The sequence below is a fragment of the Phocoena phocoena genome, chromosome 4 (genome assembly GCF_963924675.1).
Source record: "Phocoena phocoena chromosome 4, mPhoPho1.1, whole genome shotgun sequence".
NCBI classification, from domain to species: domain Eukaryota; kingdom Metazoa; phylum Chordata; class Mammalia; order Artiodactyla; family Phocoenidae; genus Phocoena; species Phocoena phocoena.
Genome location: NC_089222.1, coordinates 47,480,722 through 47,505,842, shown reverse-complemented (window position 1 = coordinate 47,505,842; position 25,121 = coordinate 47,480,722). Strand labels below are relative to the sequence as shown.

At 38.5% G+C, this 25,121-nt stretch overlaps 1 protein-coding gene across 1 annotated transcript in view; it reads left to right on the top strand.

Moving 5' to 3' along the window:
• Positions 1-25,121, top strand: part of WDR49 (WD repeat domain 49) — a 117,491-nt gene that overhangs the window by 22,029 nt on the left and 70,341 nt on the right. Inside the window, 6 exon segments of the mRNA XM_065875813.1 lie at positions 1,745-1,836; positions 2,063-2,411; positions 5,700-5,876; positions 6,939-7,113; positions 19,046-19,213; positions 21,066-21,224. Of these exon segments, the coding sequence (XP_065731885.1) occupies positions 1,745-1,836; positions 2,063-2,411; positions 5,700-5,876; positions 6,939-7,113; positions 19,046-19,213; positions 21,066-21,224 (1,120 nt within the window).

Sequence of the window (25,121 nt, the reverse complement as noted above, 5' to 3'; positions counted from 1 at the left end):
TGAGCCTTAGTAGGAATGCTAAAAGTTTCACCATTAAGTATGATGTTAGCTGTATGTTTTTGGCAGATATTCTTTACCAAGTTGAGGAAGTTTCCTTCTATTCTTAGTTTACTGAGAGTTTTGATCATGAATGGGTGTTGAATTTTGTCAAATGCTTTTTCTGCATTTACTGATATGTCATTTAACCTTCATAATCATTTTCTTGAGACTGATATTTTGCTATATCCACTTCACAGATGGGAGAATTAAGCCTCAACAGTGAAGTAACTTGCCAGTAGTTCCCACAGTCTCTGGTGGAACCAGGATTAAACCTACAATTGTTTGACCTGCTCTGCAATATGCTGCCTCCCTGTGCTTACTGTCAATTCTGACTCTTTGGCTCTGAGGTAGTAGAAAAATAGATTCTCTCATCATGAAGCTCACCGAACTAAACAGCCTATCAATATTAAGCTATATACTTATTTGAAATACAGATGCTTCTCATTATTCACGGATTCTGTATTTGCGAATTTGCCTACTTGCTAAAATTTATTTGTAACCCCCAAGTCAATACTCAAGGCACCTTCATGGTCATTCACACACATGTACAGAGTGGCAAAAAGTTGCAGTCTTCCAGTGTGCTGGTTCAGTGCTGAGGTCAAACTCAGTGATACCCTACCTTCTTATTCCAGCTCTCGTACTGTAAACAAGTGTCCTATTTGTGCTCCACTTGGTGCCAAGGTTTTGCATTTTGTGCTTTTTTCGGTGATTTCACTGTTTAAAATGGCTCCCCAAGTGTAGTGTAAAGTTCTAAGTGCAAGAAGGTTGTGCTGTGCCTTATGGAGAAAATACGTGTGTTAGATAAGCTTCACTCAGTCTTGACTTATAGTAATGTTGGCCATGAATTCACTGTTAATGAATTAACAATATATATTAAAATGTCTTTCAGTGGAAACAGACATGAAACAAAATTTTGAATTGACGATGAAAATATTGTGACCAGAGGCTCACAGAAACCTAATGTTGTATTTCTCACAAAAGCCATGGTTCAGTATCTGCTAATTTAGTGTTTGCAAAGGCTTTATAGAACATAACTACCACGAATAAAGAAAATCAGCTTATAAGGTTTCACTGTCTTTGTAATGGTGTGTTCATAGAGGTGACTTCTTGCCCTTGGATTAAAGTATCACTGGGATATCATTTTACTGGCTATGCTAAGCTCTCTTCAGGGATTCACCCATTTTCTCTAAACCACTGTATTTGTTTCCTATTGATGCTCTAACAAATTCCCACAAACTTAGTAGCACAAACCTCACAAATGTATCATTTTACAGTTCTACAGCTCAGAATTCCAAAATGGGTTTTACAGGGCTGAAATCAATGTGTTGTCAAGATTGTCTTCCTTCTGGAGCCTCTAGGGGATAATCTCTTTCCTTACCTTGTCCAGCTTCTAGAGGTCATCTGCAGTCCTTGGTTCATAGCCCTGCATCACTCTGACCTCTGCATCCATCATCATATCAAACCTCTGACTCTCCTATCTCCCTCTGCCAGTTATAAGGACATCTGTGATTGAGGATGTCAGCTTGTAGGTCTGTCAGTTATTTGCTCTGCAGCCCCAATTCATTTAAGTATAGCACCATTATAAAGTAGATGTTTTTCTTTGCATCTTGGAAGAATCGCTGATTAGATCCACCTTTGGGGGTAGCACAGTGCTCTGGTATTTAGGACGTTTTCACTGATGTCTTGTTTTTTTTCCTGTTTCTAGCCCTCAGAGCCAAGTCAAACCATTTGTATGTCCAGAGAAGAGTTTGTGCAGAGGATGACAGAGATTGTTGGTTGGGGCACAAAGGAAGAATATGGAGAGCTCTTTTTTTTTTTTTTTTTTTTTTTGTGGTACGCAGGCCTCTCACTGTTGCGGCCTCTCCCGTTGCGGAGCACAGGCTCCGGACGCGCAGGCTCAGCGGCCATGGCTCACGGGCCCAGCCGCTCCGCGGCACGTGGGATCCTCCCGGATCGGGGCACGAACCCGTGCCCCCTGCATCGGCAGGAGGACTCTCAACCACTGCGCCACCAGGGAAGCCCGTGGAGAGCTCTTTGATAAAGTGGATGTGGCCCAAGATGGCTGTATTAATTGGGACAAGCTGACTTCATTTATGCTGTTAACACTTTATGAGAAAGATGAACAAGCAAAGGCAATGGTGGTTCCCCAGTGGAAAGACCTTGAATGCCTCCCAGTGAAACGCAAGGACACCATTCAAAAAGTAATTTTCTTAAAAAGTTCAAGTCGTTATCTGATCATCAGGAAGGAAGGTGTAGTAGGAATCTGGGGAGAGAATTTAAAGCTGCAAGAAATGCTTCCCATCACTTCAGATGCCAACAAGCTTAAACACCTGTGGCTGACAAGTATGACTTCTCTGGAAAATGTAAACAAGGTACAGAGTCTTTAGAAATAAATTTATTGCTTGTAAAATGGGGGAAATGATAGGACAGGGCTCCTGATCAATAGCAAGTATAACACTAGCAGTGACAGAGAGCTGCATCACTCTTTTGTACCTCTCATCTCACCTGGAGGGAATGCAAGTAAAGCCAAGTGAGTTACTCCAATTCACAGACTGTTGTTTTGTGCCTTTAAATAGCAAGGCTGGTAGTGACTCAGATTGTTGGCTCTGTCCCCAGTGAGGCCATGCTGCATTACTAGCTGATAAGACCTTATGACTCTAGTTTTTAGCAGAGTCTTGGGTCTGTACGCAGAGCTGAGAGGCTATATCAGTGCATAGCACAGCTCAGTGCAATTTCAGGGAATTGCTTATCTGATGTTGACCAGTGTACTAGTCAGTTTCTTAATTTTGCTGGGTTGGGCCCGTTCAGCCCAAATACCCTCATATAACTAGACCTATGAGAAAGATAACATGCTGAAAGGAAAATCAATTTGTGAGGGAATAATGCAGCTTAAAAAATCCATATTCTTAGTATTTTACATTAAGCAGATGGTAAATTTTACTATGAAAAAATTTAAGTTTACACACAAGCAGAGATAATCCCATTAAGAACCAATATCCACCCGTAGCCATTTACAATTCACAGCCAATCTTGTTTCATCTACATCTCCCCCTATTGAAATCCAAAACATCCAATCATCTAATCTGTAAATATTTCAGTATCTCGAAAAAAGTCTCTCTTTTTAGCATAACCATAATACCATATCACATTTAATATCAATAGCAATAATTCCTTAATATCATCAAATATCCACTCATGTACATATTTCTGTGTCTTATGATTTTTTTAATAGTTTGTTAATTATTTGTTTGATAGTTTGAATCACCTAATGACTAATAATGTTGAGTATATTTCCATGTGCTGATTTGCTATTTATCCTCTTCGGTGAAGTGTCTGTCCAAATCCTTTGCCCATTTTTTATTGAGTTTATTTTGTTATTATTGAGTTTTGAGAGTTCTTTATATATTCTGGTTATATGCAATTATATGATGGCTAATTTACAAATATTGTATCCCAGTTTGTGCTTTGTCTTTTCTTTCTCTTACACTGCCTTTGATATTTCATTTTCAAGATTGTTCATTGCTGGTGAATATAAATAGTTTTAAAAAGTAATCTTATATTCTACAACTTTGCTGAACTCACTTATTGGTTCTAATTGGTTTTGTTGTTGTTGATTCCCTAAGATTTTCTGTATATAAGATCGTGTCATCTACGAATAGAGTTAGTTTAACTTCTTCCTTTCCAATCTGGATGCCTTTTATTTACTTTTCTTGCCTAATTTCCCTGGCTAGAAACTCCAGCACTGTGTTGAATAGAAGTGGTGAGAGAGAACAGCCTCGTCTTATTTCTGATCTTAGGGAGAATACAATCAAATTTTCACCATTAAGTATGATATCAGCTATAGGTTGTGTTTTTGTTTTGTTTTGTACATGCTCTTTATCAAGTTTCTTTCTATTCCTAAGTTGTTGAATACTCTTATCATGAAAATGCGTTGGGTTTTGTTAAATGCTTTTCTGTTTTTATTAAGATGATCATACCACATTTTTCCTTTATTCTATTAATGTGGTGTATTACATTAGTTGATATTTGTATGTGTTAAACTAACCTGGTATTCCTGGTGTTGGGAGGAAGAAATTTTTCTCTACCCTTCTAGGTTGGTCCAATAATTAAACTGAAATGAGACAGATTAACAAGGGAAATCAAACAAAAGTCTAATAACATGTATATATGGAAGGGACCCAGGAAAACTGAGTAACTCACCAAAGTGTCCAAAGTCTTCACCTTAAATATCATCTTTAACAAAGATAAAAGAGGGTGTTGGGATGGTGGTTTGGGATCTCAAAGGGGATGAAGGCAATTTACATGAGGATGGAAAAGCAAATATTTGGTATACAAATATTTGCTGGGCCATACAGAGATGCTGGGACTCAGAGTGGACTCTAGACCCTGAGTTTCTACCATTGCATCTAGCCCATGGTCTTTGCAGATATCTCTGGTGATAGCTCTATTCTATGAACAGGCCCTTTATCCAAATTCTTCAGGCAGCTAGGGGGCAGGTAAAAAGAAAAACTTCTTGAGTCTTCTGTTTCTTAAAAATAATCAACCTAAATTAATCCTCATGCCAAATAGACACATTTTGAGGTGGCAAATTTTGTTTCCCTACAATGGTATAAATATTACTTGGTCACGGTGTGTAACCTTTTTTATATGTTGCTAGGTTCTCTTTGATGGGATTTAGCTGAAGATTTTTACATCTCTATTCATTAGGAATATTGGTCTGCAGTTTTCTTTTCTTGTGATATCTTCGTGTGGTTTTGGTATTAGGAAATACTGGCCTCATAAAATGATTTGGAAAGTGTTCTCTCCATTTCTAGTTTTTGGAAGAGTCTGAGAAAGATTGGGGTTAATTCTTTAAATGTTTGATAGAACTTATTAATGAAAAGCCACCCAGGCCTGGGATTTTCTTTGTGGGAGATTTTTTTGATTACAAATTCAATCTTTCTATTTATTATATGTCTGCTGAGATTTTCTATTTCTTCTTAAGTTAGTTTAGGTCATTTTGTGTTTCTAGGCATTTGTACCTTTCATTTCAGTTATCTAATTTGTTGGCTTACAGTTGTTCATGGTATTCTCTTATAATCCTTTTCTCAACTTCTGTAAGGTTGATGGTAATATCTACTCTTTTATTTCTGGATTTAGTAATGTGTATCTTCTCTCTTTTTTGGGGGGGGTTACTCTAGCTAAAGTTTTGTCAATTTTATTTACAAATGTCTTTACCCTTTCTTAAATAGTTTTTAGGATTTTATTTGACTTAGAAAGGCTACTTACAGAATTTTTATCAATTTATTTCTGTGAAAGCCTCTGCTTGCCTCATAAAACATGGTTTGTAAAGTTTCTGTATGGTTGTGTGATGCTGTAGACCTCTATGTCTTTGTCTTTCCTGTGATTAGTTGCCTAGTCTCCCATGGGTGGAAGAAGTTGGGGGTCTGTGAAGTAGCGATAGGGAAGAAAGTGTGTTCAAATGGGAAAGTTTTTATCTTGCCTAGAATACTTGGTTAGAATAAAGCACATTTGTGCCACCATGCTATACTTCTGTAATACATTAAGGACCCTCAGGTGAAAATGTCTGATTTGGTGCTAAGATTTGCATGTCTGCTTTTCATATTGTTTTCACTAAATCCATCAGAAATATTTTCTGATTTTCTACTTTGCTACTTTAGATAGCAGTGGCTTTTACAAGAAAAGAGATTTGTTTCTATGATCTGCTGTCCAAAGAAGAATTTCCTTGTCAATATAAACTCCAAGGCCTGAAAGGAACACCAATTTGCATGGATTATTGGTACGACCCTTTTGATGCCAATGAGTCAATTCTTTCTCTTGGGGACATAACCGGAAAGGTAAGTAAGGGAAGGATAAGGTTGAACACTATGGATTTAATCATCAAAGCTTAGCTCAAAATAGAAATAGAGTACAATGAATGTGACCCCCTAATTGAACTACTTTATAGATTATAAGGCCACACACCTTGGACATGGATTAGGTCATAATTCCCCTCCTTGCATATGAAAACCAATCTGCCCTATGGTTTGCTTGCCTGTGTATATTATCATCTTCCTTATTTAGGAAAAATGTATTTGCTAACTTTTTCACCATAAGATGCTTAATCTATTAGAACCCAATATTAATAAACATTTAATATTGTGTCTAAAGTTATCTCTAATAATTCTTTCAAATTGTTCACATTTTCATTTATAAGATTTCAGGCTTCTCAGTAGCAAGCTCCTGGGAAATGCTTATTTCCTGTCTCATGTGACAAAGGAATAGGTGCATTAGAGAGAGCAGCACTGAGCCCCAGACACTGCATACAATGATTTCTGTCTTCCCATCAAATTCCACCCGACCTCTGAAAAATGACTTCTTACTGAATGACAGGAGAATATGCCTGTAAATGCTGAAATAGTCTAACCTGAACGATTTCCACTCATAATTATGTAAGCCTTTCATCTTTACTGATTTTTTTTTTTTTTTTCCAGTATGCGGGCCCCTCGCTGTTGGGGCCTCTCCCGTTGCGGAGCACAGGCTCCGGACGCGCAGGCTCAGCGGCCACGGCTCACGGGCCCAGCCGCTCCGTGGCATGTGGGATCTTCCCGGACCGGGGCACGAACCCGTGTCCCCTGCAACCGCAGGCGGACTCTCAACCACTGAGCCACCAGGGAAGCCCTCATCTTTACTGTTTTTAATGACAAATAGATCATAAAAGCAAACAAATAAAATGCCCTTGGTAATTGCATTAGCAACCTTGTAGTGTCATGTCTTTCAATACAACTGCCTGCAACCTTTAAATAATATTAAAGAAATGCCTGTTAATTCAATACCTATTCCTTATTAATCATAAAGAGCATAGAATCTTCTTGCAACAGTTACCCTACCCATGTTTTTCTTGTAATGTCTCTCTCAAGGTTCAAGTAATTGCTTTCACAAGGGCCTTGATTTCCTTTTTTCAGCATCCTGCTGGTGCATGTGAAGATGAAGAAGCAACTGTGACCATTAACTGGGCAGAGCCGTGCTCTGGACGTCACAAATGTTGCTATACGTTAGGGCACAAACTTCATTGTGGAGACTGGGTCAGACAAGGTACTGAATTTAAACAACAATGAAGGAAACAGTCACCTTAGACTTCTACATTTACATTCTTAATGAAAATGTTTCACACACAGTGTTCAAGTCTAGAAACTAATAATTGATTCCCTGGAGGTTTTGACCTGGACTCTGCTATCCCCTGCACACTAGCAGGAATTACTTCTTTCTTTTTTTTCCTCCTAAAATGTATGCCTCAAACAATTAATTCAGGCGAGCTGCGTAGTCAAGAAATCTCAAGACAGGAGAGAAAATTGTCACAGAATCTATTTAACTTCACCCCAACTCTGATCCGAACTAATTTTGTTTAGTCACATTTGGGCCTACTTAATAAAAGAATTTAACAGGTACCCTCAAAACACTCCCTTGCTTTCTTTATATTCTCATGGGAAGTGTATTAGTTTGACTGCCTTCAGAATGGGCTCTTCTCAGTTTTCTTTTCTTTTTTCTCTTTTTCGATATAATGACTGAGTTGCTCTGATCTAGAGTACTTGAGTGGCAGTTTTCTGTGTGATAGGATTATGTTATAAAACAGCATCTATGGAAGGCCAGGACTTTCTTAAAACCTAGTCAACAATGAGTTTGTTAGTTTCGCAGTATGCCTAATGTTTTACAAAATTTGCATCTGATAGTTCAAGATCCATACGTGCAGTTTCTGCTCTGATACCTCCTTTGGTCCAGGCACTAAGGACTATGTTATTTTTCTCACTTCTAAACTGCTACATTAAATAATGCTGCATTCCAATAATGATTGGAATGGAAACTGTCAATCTCATTGTTGTATTGTAGGTATATTCCTAATATTCTTTGAAGAAGAGGTAGTCAAAATGGACCCAACTGTTGGCTTTTATGGTAGTTTTCCCCTCTTTGAGTTTTAGGAGTTTGGAACTAATTCCTTAATGCATAACCTACAATAATAATATCCCACATGATGAGCTATAGGTTCTGCACTTTTTTCTTCAATATAAATCATACCATGTCTTTGGTACTTTCTACCTATCCTGTAATTCTGGCATGATATAAATTGTGGGAAGACCAAAAGATAAAATTTTTTGGTCATCCACTATGTGTGACAGGCACAAAATTATGTGTTATGTTTTCATACTTGGAAACAAGAAAGTACTAGAAAGTGAAGAGAGTCCTTGAAAGTGAGGGAGGTATTACAGCTGCTTCCAAACAAGCATGATATTTTAATACATAAACTAAAGACTAAAAAGACCACAGTAGTAAAGTTATAGTTCTTGAAATCTGCTTGTAGTAAGTTCCCTGAAGTTTAGTTTGAGTTCCATGACCTTAAATTAATATGAATAAATACAGAGAAGAAGCTAGCTAATAGAATTTTGTTTTTGAAAAGGTTGGGGATGTAAACAAGGTTTTAAAATTGAGATCATTTGTCTGAATATGAGTAGTGTCTAAATACTCTCTTCACACTCAGGGAGAGAATGAAAAGCTCTCACTCTAGACTCTGTCACAATTTCATTTAAACCTCTCAAAAACCAACGCTACTGGTGAAGTAATCTGCTGATGAGCTCTTGTCTGTTAAGTTGCAGGACAAGAATTTTTCTCTAGGTCAATGTGAATTCATTGCTCATCATATTTCCAACGTATCATTCTGATTTGTAGTTCTTTTACTTACTGACAAAAGAATATGCGAACTTAGTTTAGTATCAGCAGTAGATATTCATGTTTATGACCTAAGGAATCCACCTTTGGAGTTTAGCCTCTAAACCACGGCAATTAGGAATTGGCTACAGACAAGTTTTATATATATTAAAAAGTTAGGGATCTTTGTTATCTAATTTGGATTATATATGTCTTAGCTCTTTGAATTAAAACTCATAATCAAGCGAATAGTCTTTGGAAGAATAGCTGAAAGGATATATTTACTTTAGTCCACTTATTTAAATCAGTCGACAATTATTTATATTTTATGTGCTTTAAAACTGTCTTAAGCATTGGAAGCAGTCGAAGAAAGATAAATTATAGGCTTAACTCAAAAAACTTAATAGGTAAGTAAGAATTAAAGACATATAAAAGCATGTATTTGAACATTGTACAATGGTACTGAAAATTAACTACTAAATCATATAAACAAGATTTTGACTCCTATTGTAATTCTTAAGCAGGAAAAGACATGAGGAAGAACTTCAAGGGTGAGTGGTGGTATTCGAAGGATGGATGGGTAGAGGGAAAAAAAGAGAGCATGGTGAACATAAATAAAGGTAGGCAAGTAGGCACAATAATGGAGGGCGAGATGGACATGAATAGATCAGAGATGGAGTATTAAGGACATAACAGTGCCTAGGTCTAATAAGGATGTCTGTTGGAAGATCTTGGCAACCAGGCCAAGTTCACATTTAACATAAAAAATGAAACAGGGAAGCATTGAATGTTTTTGAGGAAATTTGGGCAGACCTGACGTAGACAGCATTTAGGAAAATTTTATTTAGTAGTTCTGTCCAGCATAGATTGGAGGACAAAGAAAGAAACTGCAATCAGATTGGCTAGTTGGGATCATGAGAAAATGGAAATGATAAAGCAAGGAGACAAACAAGCAACCTTTTGAAACAGGAATCTTCAGGACTTGAGGTCTGAAATGTGGAATGATGAGCCGTTTTAGAATATCTCACAAAGACTTCTGTTCCCAGGTTGGGAATGTTCTACTTGCAGTTGACAGATGCCCTCCTGGGCCCAATGCTCAGACTCTCCCCGGCTCACTTTCTCAATGTTGACTACTTCTAGGATTCTTTATTCTGAGATACTCCTGATCTGCCACAAAAGAAGAATCTTTCTTACCAGTATGGTTCTGATACTTCCCTTCCCTTTGCCAAGCTTCATGTTTGTCTCTTCAACCATCTAATTCAGATGGACTCTTCCTTGTGTAATTTGCAAACTTCTCAATTTTGGCTTTGCTCCTGGGTTCCTACAAATTTCTGTACCCACATCAGAATTTTGGTTCTGCCTGTCATAACCCTCCCAATCCCAGATGTCCCAAATTTGGATGTCTCACCTACAAATCACATTTATACATAAATTGAAAATTAATATTCTTAGGGCAGGAAATATGTCCTTTATTCTCTTAGTGTCCTTTATAACACATAGTATAATGTTTCATACAACTTTCCCTTTCTCACTGATTTTAAGCGATCTGATTGTGATGTGTCTCAGTTTTCTTGGTGTGTGTGTGTGTGTGTGTGTTTATGCTGACTGGAATTCATTGTGATTCTTGGATCTTCATTAAATTTGAAAATTTTTCTATTGCTATTTTTTCTGAAGTTTTTTGTCTCCCCCTCTTTTTTTTTTTCTTTTCTCTAAGATGCTTGATATTGCCCTACTAGTTATGGAGGCTTTTTCATTTTTATTCAGCTGGTTCTTTTTTTAAATCACTATGCTTTAGTTGAGTTGGATTCTATTTCTATGTCTTCAAGTTCCTGGATCTTCTGAGATATTGCAGAGTGGTTTCAAAGGGTGAGTGAGGCTGCCTCTGTGGTTCAGGTGGGCTAGCGTGCCCCAGTCTAGTGCCTCACTTGGGGGCATCCCTGTAGAGACCTGTGGTGTGGGCTGCAGCCAATGGAGCCCTGACAAGAGTGGGGCTACTTCAGAGAGCTGCAGCATAGGTGGGGCCGTTGCCACAGCGTGGGCAGTACCTTTGGGGGTGATGTTGCTATCCCAGTACATTTGGAAGGCAGATTATCAGACCAATGGGCTATTTTTGAGCCATAAAGTTTAATGGAGTTTCCCCCTGTTAGGTTTTATGTTTACTTGAGACCTGTCACATGCCTGTTCTACCATTTTATTTTGGAAACGTGTAACTTGTTTGATTTCACAAGTTCACAGCTTGGAGAGCAATTTACCTCAGGATGGATTGTATCCTGAGTTTTACCCGTGTCTGATTTCGCTATCTGGATGAGATTTGAACTTAGACTGTAGAGTTGTTGTTGGAATGAGTTAAGACTTCTAGGACTGTTGAGATGTATTTTACATGTGAGAAGGACATGAATTTGGGGAGAGGGGCAGGGGCAGAGTGTATGGACTGGATTTTTGTGTCCTTCTCCCCCCCAAATTCATATGTTGAAGTCCTAAGCCCACCGCCTACTCCCTTATAATGGTGCCTTTGGGAGATGATTAAGTCATGAAGGTGTAGCTCTTGTGAACAGAAAGAGACCCCCAGAGAGCTCTCTCACTTCTTCCCCACATGAGGGCACAGTGAGAAGTAGGGCATCTGTGAACTAGGAAGTAGACCCTGACCAGACACCAAATCTGTCAGCACCTTGATCTTGGACTTCCCAGTCTCCAGAACTGTGGGAGATAAATGTTTGTTGTTTAAATCACTAGGTCTCTATATTTTGTTACAGCAGCCTGGACTAAGACATTGAATAAATGTTATTAAAAATATTTCAGAAGAAAAGAGAAACCAAAAGAAATCTTGCAAATATTGGTAGACTTTTTTTTTAAGGGGGGTTATTTATGGTAAAAAGAAAATGGTCAGGGTGAGAAAAATATATTTACCGATAATGTATAGTGTAATACTCTATGAATGGCTGTTGAAGAAATGCAATAGAAGAGAAGATAACTCAAAAAGGAGAAAGTAGAGAATATGGAAAGGTGAAGTATCTATATAAGACTTTGTCTTCTTTCAAGTTTTAGATTTAAAACTCAGGTACCTCTGAAAGGGGACTGGCTTCTGTCCTAAGCAGTGGATGACTGCCTTCTCCCAGATTTAGTCACTGGGACTCGAAGCTTAAATACAGCTTTTTTGTTTTGGGTTTGCTTGCAGGTCAGTTATTTCCCTATGAGGAGAATGCAAGAAGGCTGAAATGAGGAGCCAGGAAAAGGAAGAAGGCAGGCTGGAGTCAAGTAGAGGACAGTGGGCTTAGTAGTGATTGTGCTCCTTGGTCTGCAAGACTTACTGTGTCGGCAGCAAGCAAACAATGGCTGCATCCATGTGATACTCTTTTTACCCCAGCAACATGAGTTGATATTCTTAGACCTCCTCAAGAAATATTTGTACTAGGCTTCCCTGGTGGCGCAGTGGTTGAGAGTCCTCCTGCCGATGCAGAGGACACAGGTTCGTGCCCCAGTCCGGGAGGATCCCACATGCCGCGGAGCGGCTGGGCCCGTGAGCCATGGCCGCTGAGCCTGCGCGTCCGGAGCCTGTGCTCCACAACGGGAGAGGCCACAATAGTGAGAGGCCCGCGTACCGCAAAAAAAAAAAAAGAAAAAGAAATATTTGTACTGATTTCCTTCTCAGTGTGAGGAGGGAATGTACAATTGAGGAAAGAAACTAATACATGGCAAGTTTGGTGATAATGTTTCACTGAAGCTAATGACAAAATATCTGTAAAATTGAAATGTCAAAAGAAAAACTCAGTTTCAGACATGTGAATATTAGCTTACTGCTTTAAGGTAAGGTTCATACTTATTTAAAACTTTGAAGGAGAAAATGTTTTCGTTGTGTCTGAGTGGTTCTGTGGTGTATGTTAATGGAAAAATAATTACCTTCTGAAATGCTTGAAAAGTAAGTACAGTGATTTTGGGCAGTAGTGGCAAGACATAAATGTCTTCAACCTCAAAGAAGTTTCTCTTTTTTTTTGGTCCCAAAGAATTGCCTTTTCATATAGACAATATCACTGGAAACCTTGGAAACCAGAGACTGAAGTACAGCTCTGGAAAGAGTGAATACTAAATTGCCAATAATGAAAGTGATTGACTTTTTATTATGTTGAAAGGTGTTTCTCCCCCTTTGTTTGACCACTGCTGCGAGTTTGAACTGATAAAATCACTAATTGCTGAGCTAATTAATGGAACTGTGCCAGGGAATTTAGAATCCAGGCAGCAGGTCGTTTCCTTCGGGAGCCTTCATAATTGATGGGACTAAGTTTGGAAGAGAAGCCAGATTTAGTGTCTTGCTGGTGTGTTTTTCCACTTCCCTGCATCTAAATCAGTCCTCCAGACAAAAATGGTGCACCACTGAGTCAGCTGGAACACGCTGCCCTTCCTGCCAGCGCCCTCACTGGGTTTAAAGCAGTTGAAATCAGCTGTGAGCCACTGGCCTCAGTTTGAAGTAAAAGATCTTTTCCTGCAGCTCGTTCCACAGTGCGGTGGAAGGGTAAGATCCATTGTATTGTGAACCTAGGTCTCATCAGTATTCTGAAAATTCATTAAATGAATTGCATTATTATTTTTAATGTACCTACCAGTGCTGAGTTAGATGTATTTTGATTTTTAAAAATGGAATAGATAGAATTATTCTTTCTTATCTTTCCTCTTTGAAATGGCAGCTGCTCAGAATGTAGAGAGCCCTGTGGTGGTCTCAGAGAATGGGACTCCAACTTCAAAATAAGAAACGCAACTGAAAATAAACTCCCTCAAACAAGAGGGCATCAAAGAAAGTTCAAGGTAGGGAGTTTTCCTAAGTCACATGACTCATAAAGTAAAAGCCTGAAAAATGATAATAAGAATTCCTAGTTAGAAATGGCCCCATTTTCTACCCTGCTATAGCTTTCATCTGTTGGCAAGTGATAAAAGAGTGGCCTCATTCTAGCTTACTCTAAGGGTACTTAATAGAATTACTTACTTAGTTTTTAGGCATCACTTTTCATTTTCAAATCACTTTTTTCACGTTAACTAATTGTTATTACACAGGGTTATTTTGACAGCAACATGAGGACAAAAATCCATGACAGCTTCCCTTAATGCCTTTTCTATGACTAAGGGGCAAGACAGTGGAAGAGCTGAAAGTTACCATCGTAATGGACAGACATGATCAAATTGTCTTTTATCCTCTCAAATATTATCGAAAAGTAATTTTTAAATGTTTCTTTACCAATCCCCAAACTCAGTGAGAATGTTAAAAATAACTCATATACTTTATCAGTTCATCCCATTCCCTAGCTTGATGTTTTAAAAATGTTTTCATCATAACCCATTATTTCCTTTCCTCTCTTCAAGAAGGGAGGAACACATTGACACATTTTTATGTATCAGGTAATCTGATTTTAAGGAAATGGCTTTACTTTCACCTTTTACTCAGGCATTTTCAGGAGCTCTGGCATTTTACAATTTAATCAGAAACGGGTTATATCTTGGGTTAGAAATAAAGTGTGAATTGTTGAGCCTCTAATATGTACTACAGGCCCATGAATGTCACTTGCTAACCTCCAGGTTCAAATCTTACAGCAATACTTTAAATACCAGGGCAGAATGTACTTCTTTATCTGTCTTTCTTTATAGCCTCAAAACTAAAGAAGATACTTGGATATAATGTGGAAACACATGACAAAGCAATTTTCTGGGTAGAAATACTTTATTTTGATTGTAGTGTAATGATATTATGGAATTTCCATGGATTTGAACATATAATTATAGTGCTGTGTTATATACTTTATGTATTATAATATTGCTTCATTAAGTCAAGTTATAATAACTCTTAGCATTTTCTGTAAACAAAGGGAATATTTTCATTGAGGTTGCTCCTGTTGAGGATACTTGTCCTCAGATTTTATACTGTTGGTCCGTCTAGTAAAGTAGCGGTGTTAGTGTAAAAGTGATCAGCAACCTTTACGCTCCTAAAATTAATTGCTCCCCAATGAGGCTCAAAGAACTCAGTTTTATAGGAGCTGATTACTCCTTCCTTCCTTCCTTCCTTCCTTCATTTATCTCTCTTTCTTTCTTTTTTTTTTTTTTTAAGAAGGAAAGAGTAGAAGAGAAAAAGATGGAAAACAAGAGGACATAGGAATACTATGTCCTAGGGGGATAAGTAGCAATAAAAAAGTGAAGAGATCAGGAAAAACTAAAGATGAAGTGGGAGTTTGGTCTGGGATTGAGAGTATGGGGAACATAAATGTAGTTGGTAATAGAAAGAACTTCAGATCACGTAATAGAAAGAACCTGGCATACATACAGCAGTGTGGCTTAGTGAAAAATAAGGATGCAGTAGTACAAAATGGAAAGCTCACAGCCAGACAGGACTGGGCTCAATCTCATCTCCACCTCCAATTAGCCACGTGCCTTTGGGTGATATGGCTTTTGGACTATTTCCTCATCAGTAAATTTGGGATATCTGCCCACTAAAGATGACTACAGGGTGAGGGCATCTGGCATGATGATACCTGGTAATGAATGGGAGGGATTCAAAAAATTACCCACATAATTATTATAAGTAATCCATAGATTGAGGGAGATTACATGATGGGGGATGAGCAAGAAACATACCATCCAGGTGAATTCTGGGCAGAGTGGAGAAATAGACCAGTTTGGCCCTTAGCAGTCTTTTTGTGTTTCACAACATTTCACAATACACTGCTCAGTGAATTATTCTGTTTGCCTAGAGCTCTGTGAGCTCTCCTTTCTGAAAATCTCCTTTGCATTATTGCACCTCCTCCTTTTTTCCTTAGAAATTGTTTTCTGGAATTGATTTGTAGAACCCCGGCATCAAAGATCAGTTAAACTCATTTATTTTAAAGAAGTAGAAACTAAAAAGAGAAGCCCAAAGTGGGTATTTTTAAAAAATTAATTAATTAATTAGGTTGTGTGGGGTCTTAGTTGTGGCAGGCGGCCTCCTTAGTTGCAGCTTGCGGGCTCCTTAGCTGCGCCAAAGTGGGCATTACTGAACTCAGGTTGGACTGCTCGCCACTTGAAAGTCAATACTTGAGAGACAAGTGCTGGTAGGAATGGAAAGGTTGCTTTATTCAGGAGGCCTGCAACCTGGGGAGAAGGCAGACTTGTGTTCTAGAACCAACTCAAGATTCTGCTTGGCCATGAAAGTTTTTAAAGGGAAAAAGGGGGAGTAAACTCATTTAATCATTGAGGTAGGGGGTCAGATTCATCACCATCTCCCATTGCATGCAGACTTGTGGACTCCTTGTGATCTTTCTTTAAATGCTGTCTTGTTCACACAGTTGGCTTGAGGGATTACAGAAGGGGAAGCTGGGGAAAAGATCTAGTCATCTGTTAATTACTTAGTCTTCATTTCTATTTCTTTGATCTAAGGAAAGAATCAACAGGTTAGGCAAGGCATTGTGCTTGGGCAGGAGGTGAGTAGAGCATGGGGGTGCCTAGTTTAAAGGTTAGTTACAATATAGCTTTGCTAAAGTGACAAGACAAAAGGGGCCTCCTGCAGAGAGCTGCTTCCTGCAAAGGGCTGTTCCCTACAAAGAGCAAAGCAGATCCATCGTTAGTAACAGAAACTTTAAGAATCACTTGAAAAAGCAGGTGAAGTGTTTTGCAATCCCAAATTACTTGGTAGCTGGAGATTAATTACCTGAGTTCTTCAGATCTATCATGGTTGGGCTTCATGAGTAGAAGGGGGGAGGTTCCCCAGATCCTGATATTTTATACAAAATTTTGTGTGTATACACATCTTTCTGGTGGAGAAGGTCTATATCTTTCATCAGATTCCCAAAGGAGCATTTAATATCTCAAGTTTTAAGAACTATGGTTTAATTCTCTAGACTACAGAAGGATGGCAGTGCTCTAAGGAATGTATTCTAGTGTCTTGCTGCTCCAAGTGTGGTCCTAAGAGAGCATCAACAACCACAACTGCGGATCGTCAGCAATGCAGCACCTTAGGTTTTCTGAATGAGTATCTGCGTTTTAACACTGATCTCTAGGTGACAGTTGTGCATATGAAAATATGAGAAGCCCTGTTCCAGGCGTCAGGAGATCAGATTTGACTTTGTACTCTGGCTCTGCCAAACGCTAATGTCCAATCCCGACTGGATTTTTAATATTGCACATTATATGACATTAAACTACCAAACTCAGAATCAGAATGCTTGGGCTCTAGTTCTGAGTTGGACAACAGTCAGTTGCTGACTTTGGCCAAATCTCTGAACCTGCACGGGTCTCTATTTCTTAGCCTGTAAAATAAAGGAGTAGATTCGTCTTCTTTGAGCTCTGAATTTACCTTTTGTTTCCCACACATGTGTTTTGTCACCACTTATCCCTTGAAATGCTCTCTTTTTGTCAGGGCCCACCAAATGTCTTCCAAACCCTGAAGCCCACACTGGTTTCTTTCATCTTTGAACCTCTATTATAATTTCTGTACTACTCAATTTATCCCTTTATTGTATACTAAAGTTTTCTGTAATTGTTTGATTTGTGTATCTTGTTTTCCAAGCTTGGGACCGTCCAAGCTATGTCTATTTCTTTTCTTATTAAAGGTATCACAGCACAGGGCATGTAGTAGACGCCTAATAAATCTGAAGATTGGATGCTGTGTTTTGAGAGAGGACATCTATATGTGACACATGAAGAGCCCCAATCTCCTTAGTTTTAAATTGGTCATGTTAAAACATATAAGTCCCTGTTGCTTTCAGAAGCAATCATCTTAATAGAATAAGCTCAAAGGAAAGAATGTATTGAGCTATACTTCTGCCTCTCAGAATTTCCTTGTCTTTAGAAATTCGGAAATGTATGTATTCATATATATGTGTGTATATATATATGCATATGTATATACACACATCTATATAAAGCAAATTAAATTCTTTCACCAAAATAGTAAGACTATTTCCAAGTTAGTTACTAATAAGTTAGCTTGCCATTTCCAGCACAGCTAACAATACAAATACTGTGGTTCTCACTTGGAGAAAGAATTTTTAAAATAATCTTAAAATGACAGAGGACAGAAGACTCCTGTGTTAGAGAAAAAAGACTTCGTTACTCCCAGCACAGCAAGCCCCATGAGTATCCGCATATTTGTGTCAGTTCCCCTTGACACCCAAGTCCCACAGAGGCAAAGCAGACATTTGCAGATGAATGCCTGTGCACGCAGTGGGTCATGTTACAGGAGAGGAACCCTGAGTTTAGAGAACCTGAATCTTCTACAGTGGGCAGGCGCGTGCTATCTTTTGCTCCAGAGTTATTCTTGGTAGTAAGTTTGTCTATCATTTGCTGCAAAGGGAGAAGCGATCTTACATTCTAAGGCTGTTTTCTATGTAAACATCTTTAACAAGGTAGTGTGGAACGAACTGCTGTCAGGGATTAGTTTCGTAAGAAGTGCAGGAATGCTAGTGATCCTTTGAGAATTGTATTCCAAGAGTGTTATTTTTGATTCTGTATAATAAACAGATCAGAAACATTTTCAAGAGCTGTCCTATTAAAGCAACTTTTCTTAAGCTGTACAAAGTTCCAACATCCCTCTTGATGTGAGGCAGAAATTTGGGCTTGAGGTCAAATCAGAAATCTTTCACCTTGGGGCACAAATCATTGTCTTACTAAAATGCAAAAGAGAACTGCCCTCTAACCGTGGAGGGCTTAGTGGTTTGAAGTTGGTGACAGAGTAGCTATGTCTTTTGGAGAGTCTGATAGGAATGCACAGGTCGTTCTGACAAAAGGCAGCAGGATCACTTTTGTTGCTTGGGAAGTGGGATTTTGCTGCCCGTTTAGTACTAGATAATCAGGAACAGGGGAACAGCCAATCAGCCTGGGCTTCTAGCTGTGTTTGTGACTCTTGGCAGAGCATTGAGTCCAGGACACCGCACTTTCAAACATTCTAGACCGGTCAAAACATAAACAAAACAATGGGTTGGGCGTGAGCCGGACCTTGAGAGCAGCAGATAGCTGCTGAGTTCCTGTTTGCCTGCTTTCGGCCCAGGAGGAAGAACCCAGTGTTTTGGCCCGATGCTTATATCTCGAGAATCCCACATGATTCTTGTCATTAATATTGTTTCCTGTCATGTGTTCTAATTATAAAAATGTTTAAGCTATCGTTGGGGGAGGGAGGAAAAGTCTGGATGCAGACTTTGATGTAACTTTTCACTGTGGGTTCTTTGGTGAGAGAAGGGTTTAGTGAGGTGTCTTCTAAGTGTCAGTTTGCATCATCATAATCTGAGTTGAATTTCATCTTTTAAAACAATTCTATTTTGCCTGTATCTTTTGAGAAATCGACTAAAGGTTGTTTTCTTTTCTTTTCTTTTTTAATCAGTTACTTACAATGCGTCCTTAGATGCTATTATTTCCAGTACAACCAGCAATACACACACTGGGGTGCTGGCATGGAGAGAGAAATCAAAAAAGCGTCTTAACATGACATCCTTCAACATTGCCCAGGGCATTCGTGCTTTTGATTACCACTCTCGTATCAAGTTAATTGGTATGTAAAATAAATCATGATAACTACGAGGGACTCATCAATAGTCTGGGATGCATAGCCGCACACATGGAGCCTCTTCACCATGTTGCTTTACCGCCAGGGAGACCAACTTGAGCAGCTCACATTTTATTACGTCTGACAATGATGCATTATGGTGTGCAGTGTATATGAACTGCATTGGGGTGACAAGATGAGAAAGTTCCCCAGTGCTTTAATGAGTCTTTTTATCAGAATTGGTGGGGAATGTAAAATGACATAGAGAAAGAATGCAGTGTCTGCCTTCTGCCATCTTCCTAACATCACCCAATGCTCAACCTATACATCATTTTCTTATGTGCGCACACACACGCACACACACGCACACACACACTCACTCACTTACTAGAGAAATGCAAAATGTAGAATGTTTTTCAGTCACCTTTCAGAATACAACTTCTAATGGTTTTTGAAAATTTTCAGATTTGTCCTTTAGCATACTAAAGGAGAGTTCTTTTTCTGATGGAAATTTTAGCTGAAGAAATAAGCGATAAAGGTTTTCAGGCATTATCTATTTAAATAAAATATTTAGGTATTTTGAAAGCTGATAATTTGATGTATACGATATTAGTTCAAATATTATAAAAAAGTGAGGTATTATTTTAAAAATTAATAGGGTAGTACAGAGAATGAATGTACATGGCCTACAGAATGGGTCATATTAACCCTGTTTCAAAAATTATCATTTATATAGAGTATTGATATCAGCTAAGAAGAGTCTCTAAAATTCCCAACAGTCACAGCTGACAATCACGGTAAAAAGAGACCTTGACTTTGAACTCAGGAATATGCCAACATCAGACTTTCAAGGAGGATTGTAGATTTATTAGAGAAAGCTGGAGGAGTTAGTGAATTGAGTTTGGGAGGACTCAAATATCAACCATTGCATTGATTCATGGATTATTTCAGCCCCTTCATACTGATCGCTACCTTGTACCTGGCACAGTGCTGGTATTACATATTACGGTATGCAGTAACACTCAGGGTAAAATTTATCAGTTGTCTTACTAATTTCATACTATGGGGTAAAGACTTGAAACAAGAGTGGATTCGCTTCCTCTTATTGCTATAACCCTTACACTGGGTATTAATCCAAATAGGGGTCCGCCATTTATGGCGATTCCATAAATGTGAATAAGTTACGCTCCACAGTTGGCCCTAAACAAGGGAACGACAAAGAGTGCTCTGCTGGGTTTCCCCAGACCTCAAGAAGCACTGTGCATCCCCAGTTTTTGATGTGCTTCCCTGAATATAATCAATTTGTGTTAAAAAAAAAACAAAACAAAATTATTGCCTCAAGAGAGCAGGTCAAACATATTTCTGCTGCTTATTTGCTGCAAATACTTGATTATTTACATGACAGTGAAAATAATTGGTTTCCTTACACTTTTTCATTAATTTGGGAACTTTAAGTATTGTTTTAGTTCTCTCTTACCCCTGGGATAATTTTAACGTGGTCTGCATTCCTAGGCTGTGATGGCTGTAGAGGGGGAACTTTGGGACTGGGAGAAGGATTTTCTGCCCTCCGGGTTGGGCTACTGGTTGCCTCTTAATGGAACTGTCTTGTCCTTTCACCCCATGCAGACTCCTTCTCCCCTCCACCCGGCATTTCAGCTATTTCCAGTGATAGCATTCATGCATTAGCCTGGGCTATTGGACAATGATAAGATTTTCCTTCCTTCAAGACAAGGGTGCATTAGTGCTCAGAAGGCTTTTATCTACCTACGGTGATATAGGATGTGATATACTCGTTTCAAAAAAAAGTAGAGTATTCATGTTATTAAAAACATTTTTTTTTCTTTCTAATTCTGATTAGCAGCTGCTGGCTTTAACAATAAAGTTTGCCTTTGGAACCCCTATGTTGTCTCTAAGCCGGTTGGTGTCCTTTGGGGTCACTCAGCCAGTGTAATAGCTGTCCAAGTCTTTGCTGCAAGAAAACAACTTTTCATCTTCTCCAAAGATAAAGTTAGTAACAGTGTGCATTTAATTTATTTAGTTCTGCCTCCCCAGTTCCTACCCAAATCTATCTTTGGTCTGAAATTCCTCTTAGAGCTGGTATAGATTTTTATAATATAGTGACTTACTACTATGTTTTTGGAAATCTGTATTTTAAAAATGATACTACGGTAATTTAGGAATAGTCCTGGGCAACTGGACAAGGTGTTTCATTAAAAAAAATGTTTTAAACCATGTACTCATAGATGTAATCCTTATTTTTGGGTTCTCAATAGGCCACATTTTGAGAGTTTCCAAAGTACTCACTAATCCAATAAAAATACAAAACAGAAATGGGAATGAGAAAATGTTGCTTTGATAAGATATAGAATTCTTGTTAATTGGCACAGCCAATTAACTATTGTTGCTTTTCCACTGAAGAGACTCAGTAAATTAGAAATCAAAGTTAATCTGAAGAATATCAAGTACATTAATAACATTTCAGTTAAATATATTAGCCCATTCTATTTGACAATATTGGTGCAAATTCTAAATATGGTGGAAAAAACATTGTACCAAAACCAGGTAGTCCCGGTTGTATCCTGATCACATTATTCACTACTCGTATCTCCCAGAAAAATTTCTTTATCTCTAATAATCTCATCATGTGTTCCTCTGTAAAGCTTCTGTTTTACATAATGCCTGATATAGATCCAGTTAACATGTGATAGATTTCAAGAACAGAAATCTATGAAGAGAAGAAGGATGGGCAGTAGGCTTATCGGGGACAGCCTCTGAGACTTTTTCAGTGACTCTGACTTTTAATTCTATTCTAAAGTGATACTTGTATATGTGAAAATTAAATAGAAAAAATAGAAATTCATCTTCAAATCCTTAGCCTCACCCTGTGCATAAGTCCTGCCAAACTTGCTTATTTTACTGTATTACCTATCAGACCGTAAATCTCCTCCCTTCACCTGAAACTTCACCACTCAACTGCCAATTCTAGTTGATTCTACCATCAAATATACTTATCAGCCTCACCTCTCCCTCTCAACTGCCATTGCTCTAATTCAAAATCTCATCTTCTTTTGAATTATTATCTTTCGAGTTAGCTCATCCAAAACATTGCAAGGTTGCCTAACATGTCTCCCTTCTTGCATACGGGTCTGATTCCAATCTGCCCTTCATCCTGTTAATTAAGTGGTGTCTAAGAAAAAAATCTTCAATACCTCCTCTTACCCTCATTCTAAATATCAGCTCTAAAATTCTTAAGCTTTTATATAAAGCCCTCCCCCAGTCTACCAGGCCCACCTCACTTCTTGCTTTTCTCTTCCATTCATCTGATGCTCCGCATCACACTTTGCCTGTTTCCACCATGCTGCCTCATGGCTCTGCCACGTGCCCTTCTTTCTGCCTTCAGTTCCCTCTCCTCCATTCTCAACTGGCAAAAGCCTATTTATCCTTGAAGTTTCAGACTTTCTGGAGTCTTTCAGACAGACCTAGGTGTTTCTTTCTCTGCACTCCCATTGCACCTGTGTGTCCCTCCTTAGAACACGTGTTCTGTTGTACTGAAATTGTAGTTAACTTTCCTAAGTAGGGTCAGTGTCCTTTCAGCTTGTACACTTGGTATCAGTCACAGTGCTTGGCACCTTGCAGTGTTTGTTCAGTGGTTTTTTTTTTTTTTTTTTTGGCTGCATTGGGTCTTCGTTGCTGCATGCGGGCTTTCTCTAGTGGCAGCAAGTGGGCTTCTCACTGCGGTGGCTTCTCTTGTTGCGGAGCACGGGCTCTAGGTTCACAAGCTCAGTAGTTGTAGCTCACAGGCTCTAGAGCACAGGCTCAATAGTTGTGGCGCACAGGCTTAGTTGCTCTGTGGCATGTGGGATCTTCCCGGACCAGGGCTTGAACCCGTGTCCCCTGCATTGGCAGGCAGATTCTTAACCACTGCGCCATCAGGAAGCCCCAGTGATTATTTTTTGACAGTTTGAAGTGAATACATATTACTGTGAATCTTAAATACCAAAGAAATTCAGAATGAAGACTTTTCTGATGCCTTAGCTTTTAGTTGTTCTATTTTCTGAGATCTTTTAGCACTTTGTTCTAACTCCCATTATTGAATTTGTTTTTTAAAATATTTATTTATTTGTGGGTTTTTTTTGGCTGCCTCAGATCTTAGTTGCGCGTGCAGGATCTTTCCGTGTGGTGCGTGGGCTCTTTGTTGCTGTAGTTGTGGCCTGCGGGCTTAGTTGCCCCACGGCATGTGGGAATCTTATTTCCCTGACCAGGGATCGAACCGGCATCCCCTGCACTGCAAGACGGATTCTTAACCACTGAACCACCAGGGAAGTCCCCCATTATTGAATTTAACACAGCCTGACATGTATACTTGAAGGTTGTATGTGTATACTCTATCTTTCACTGTATTTTGAGTGCTTAAAGACAAAGATTATTTGTTGAATTCATTTTTGTGTTTCCCAGTATCTAGCACATATTAATATACATTAAATACATGTTGAATAAAGCATATAAAATAGTGTAACTATCAACTAACCGACAGGATTCACGAGGTTTGCAGCTCTCTTTTTGGGTTGTGCTATATACATAGTAGGTCCTCAATAAATCTTAGTTAAATGAACAAATCTTTATCAAAGCTAAATATGAAAGAAATAACAGATATTTTATCATTATAGAATTCCCTGAAAGGTATTGTAACTTTAAAAGCAAGTGAAAAAATGTTCTTAGAGTCAGAATTGATTGTGTATAGCTATCATCAATGTTAAGACTACCTGGCCTCTTTCAAGTCAGTTTTATCATCCTATATTTGCTTTGACTTTTAAACCATTACATTGTAATGAAGCTTGTCATGCCGTCTTTCACATTAGTCTAAATCCATTTCACTTCGATAAATGCATAATAATCTTAGCCTGTATGTCTTCACAACAAACAACAGAGCTTTCAGCTACCAGGTTAAGCCTTTGTTTTATTGCATAAAATTCTTTTGGATATTTTATAGGACTAGGGTTAATTTAGGGAACAGGGAAAATGAGAGAAAGCATTCTTTTTTCAAAGAGCCTTTGATTGAACCATATTTTGGTCTATGAATTGCTAAATTAGAGGATTTTCAGACCAAAGTAATTTAGATCCAAATAATTTCCTGAGACTTACTTCAGTTCTTTTTTGGAAAACTTCTCTATTGTGCTTTCCAGTGATTATTAAGCAATAAGTTTATCCCTATAGCATTTGGTATAAGTAATAGTCCAATTGCATTTTGCTTTGGACTCCTAAATTGTCTCCTAAGATGGCAATCACTGATGGCAAGGCCCTGCTGGGAGCCAGTAACTTGGTCATTTAGAGGAGGAATCACCATGGGAGTAAAAGGATTTTCAAAGCCTCTGGGAAATATCTCAACCAGTGAATCTGATTAGTCTTTTCTATTGCTCCTAACTCTTCTCTCCTGGGCTACTTATCCTGATTTGACCACCAGAATCAGATCAGTTTGTAACTTAATCTTTTGTTTGAGGTTTTGATTTTTCCCAGAGTCTGGTTTCTGTATTGTGCACCCAAGGTTTGGAAGGAAAATTCAAAGACTCTTGTGCTGGTGACTAGCTCTTACCTGTGTGTCTTCATTCCCCTTCTGCGTACCCTCTCTCCTCAACTTTCCTCTATCCATCCAGAGACAAAGCCACTTTCATTTTGTTTAAATTATGCCAAGTAAACAGATTAATGCTCTTCTGTAAAAATTACAAATGAGAAAGCATGTAGTACAAGAAGTGAATATCCCTTTTCTTCACGCCCCCTTCAAATCAATCCCTCTTCCAAGAAATATCTGTTATTAACACGATGTGTATTGTCTTATATTTATATCACATACTTATATACTGTAACATATTGTATTATAATAATATGTGGTGTTATAATTTATTATTATATACTGTAT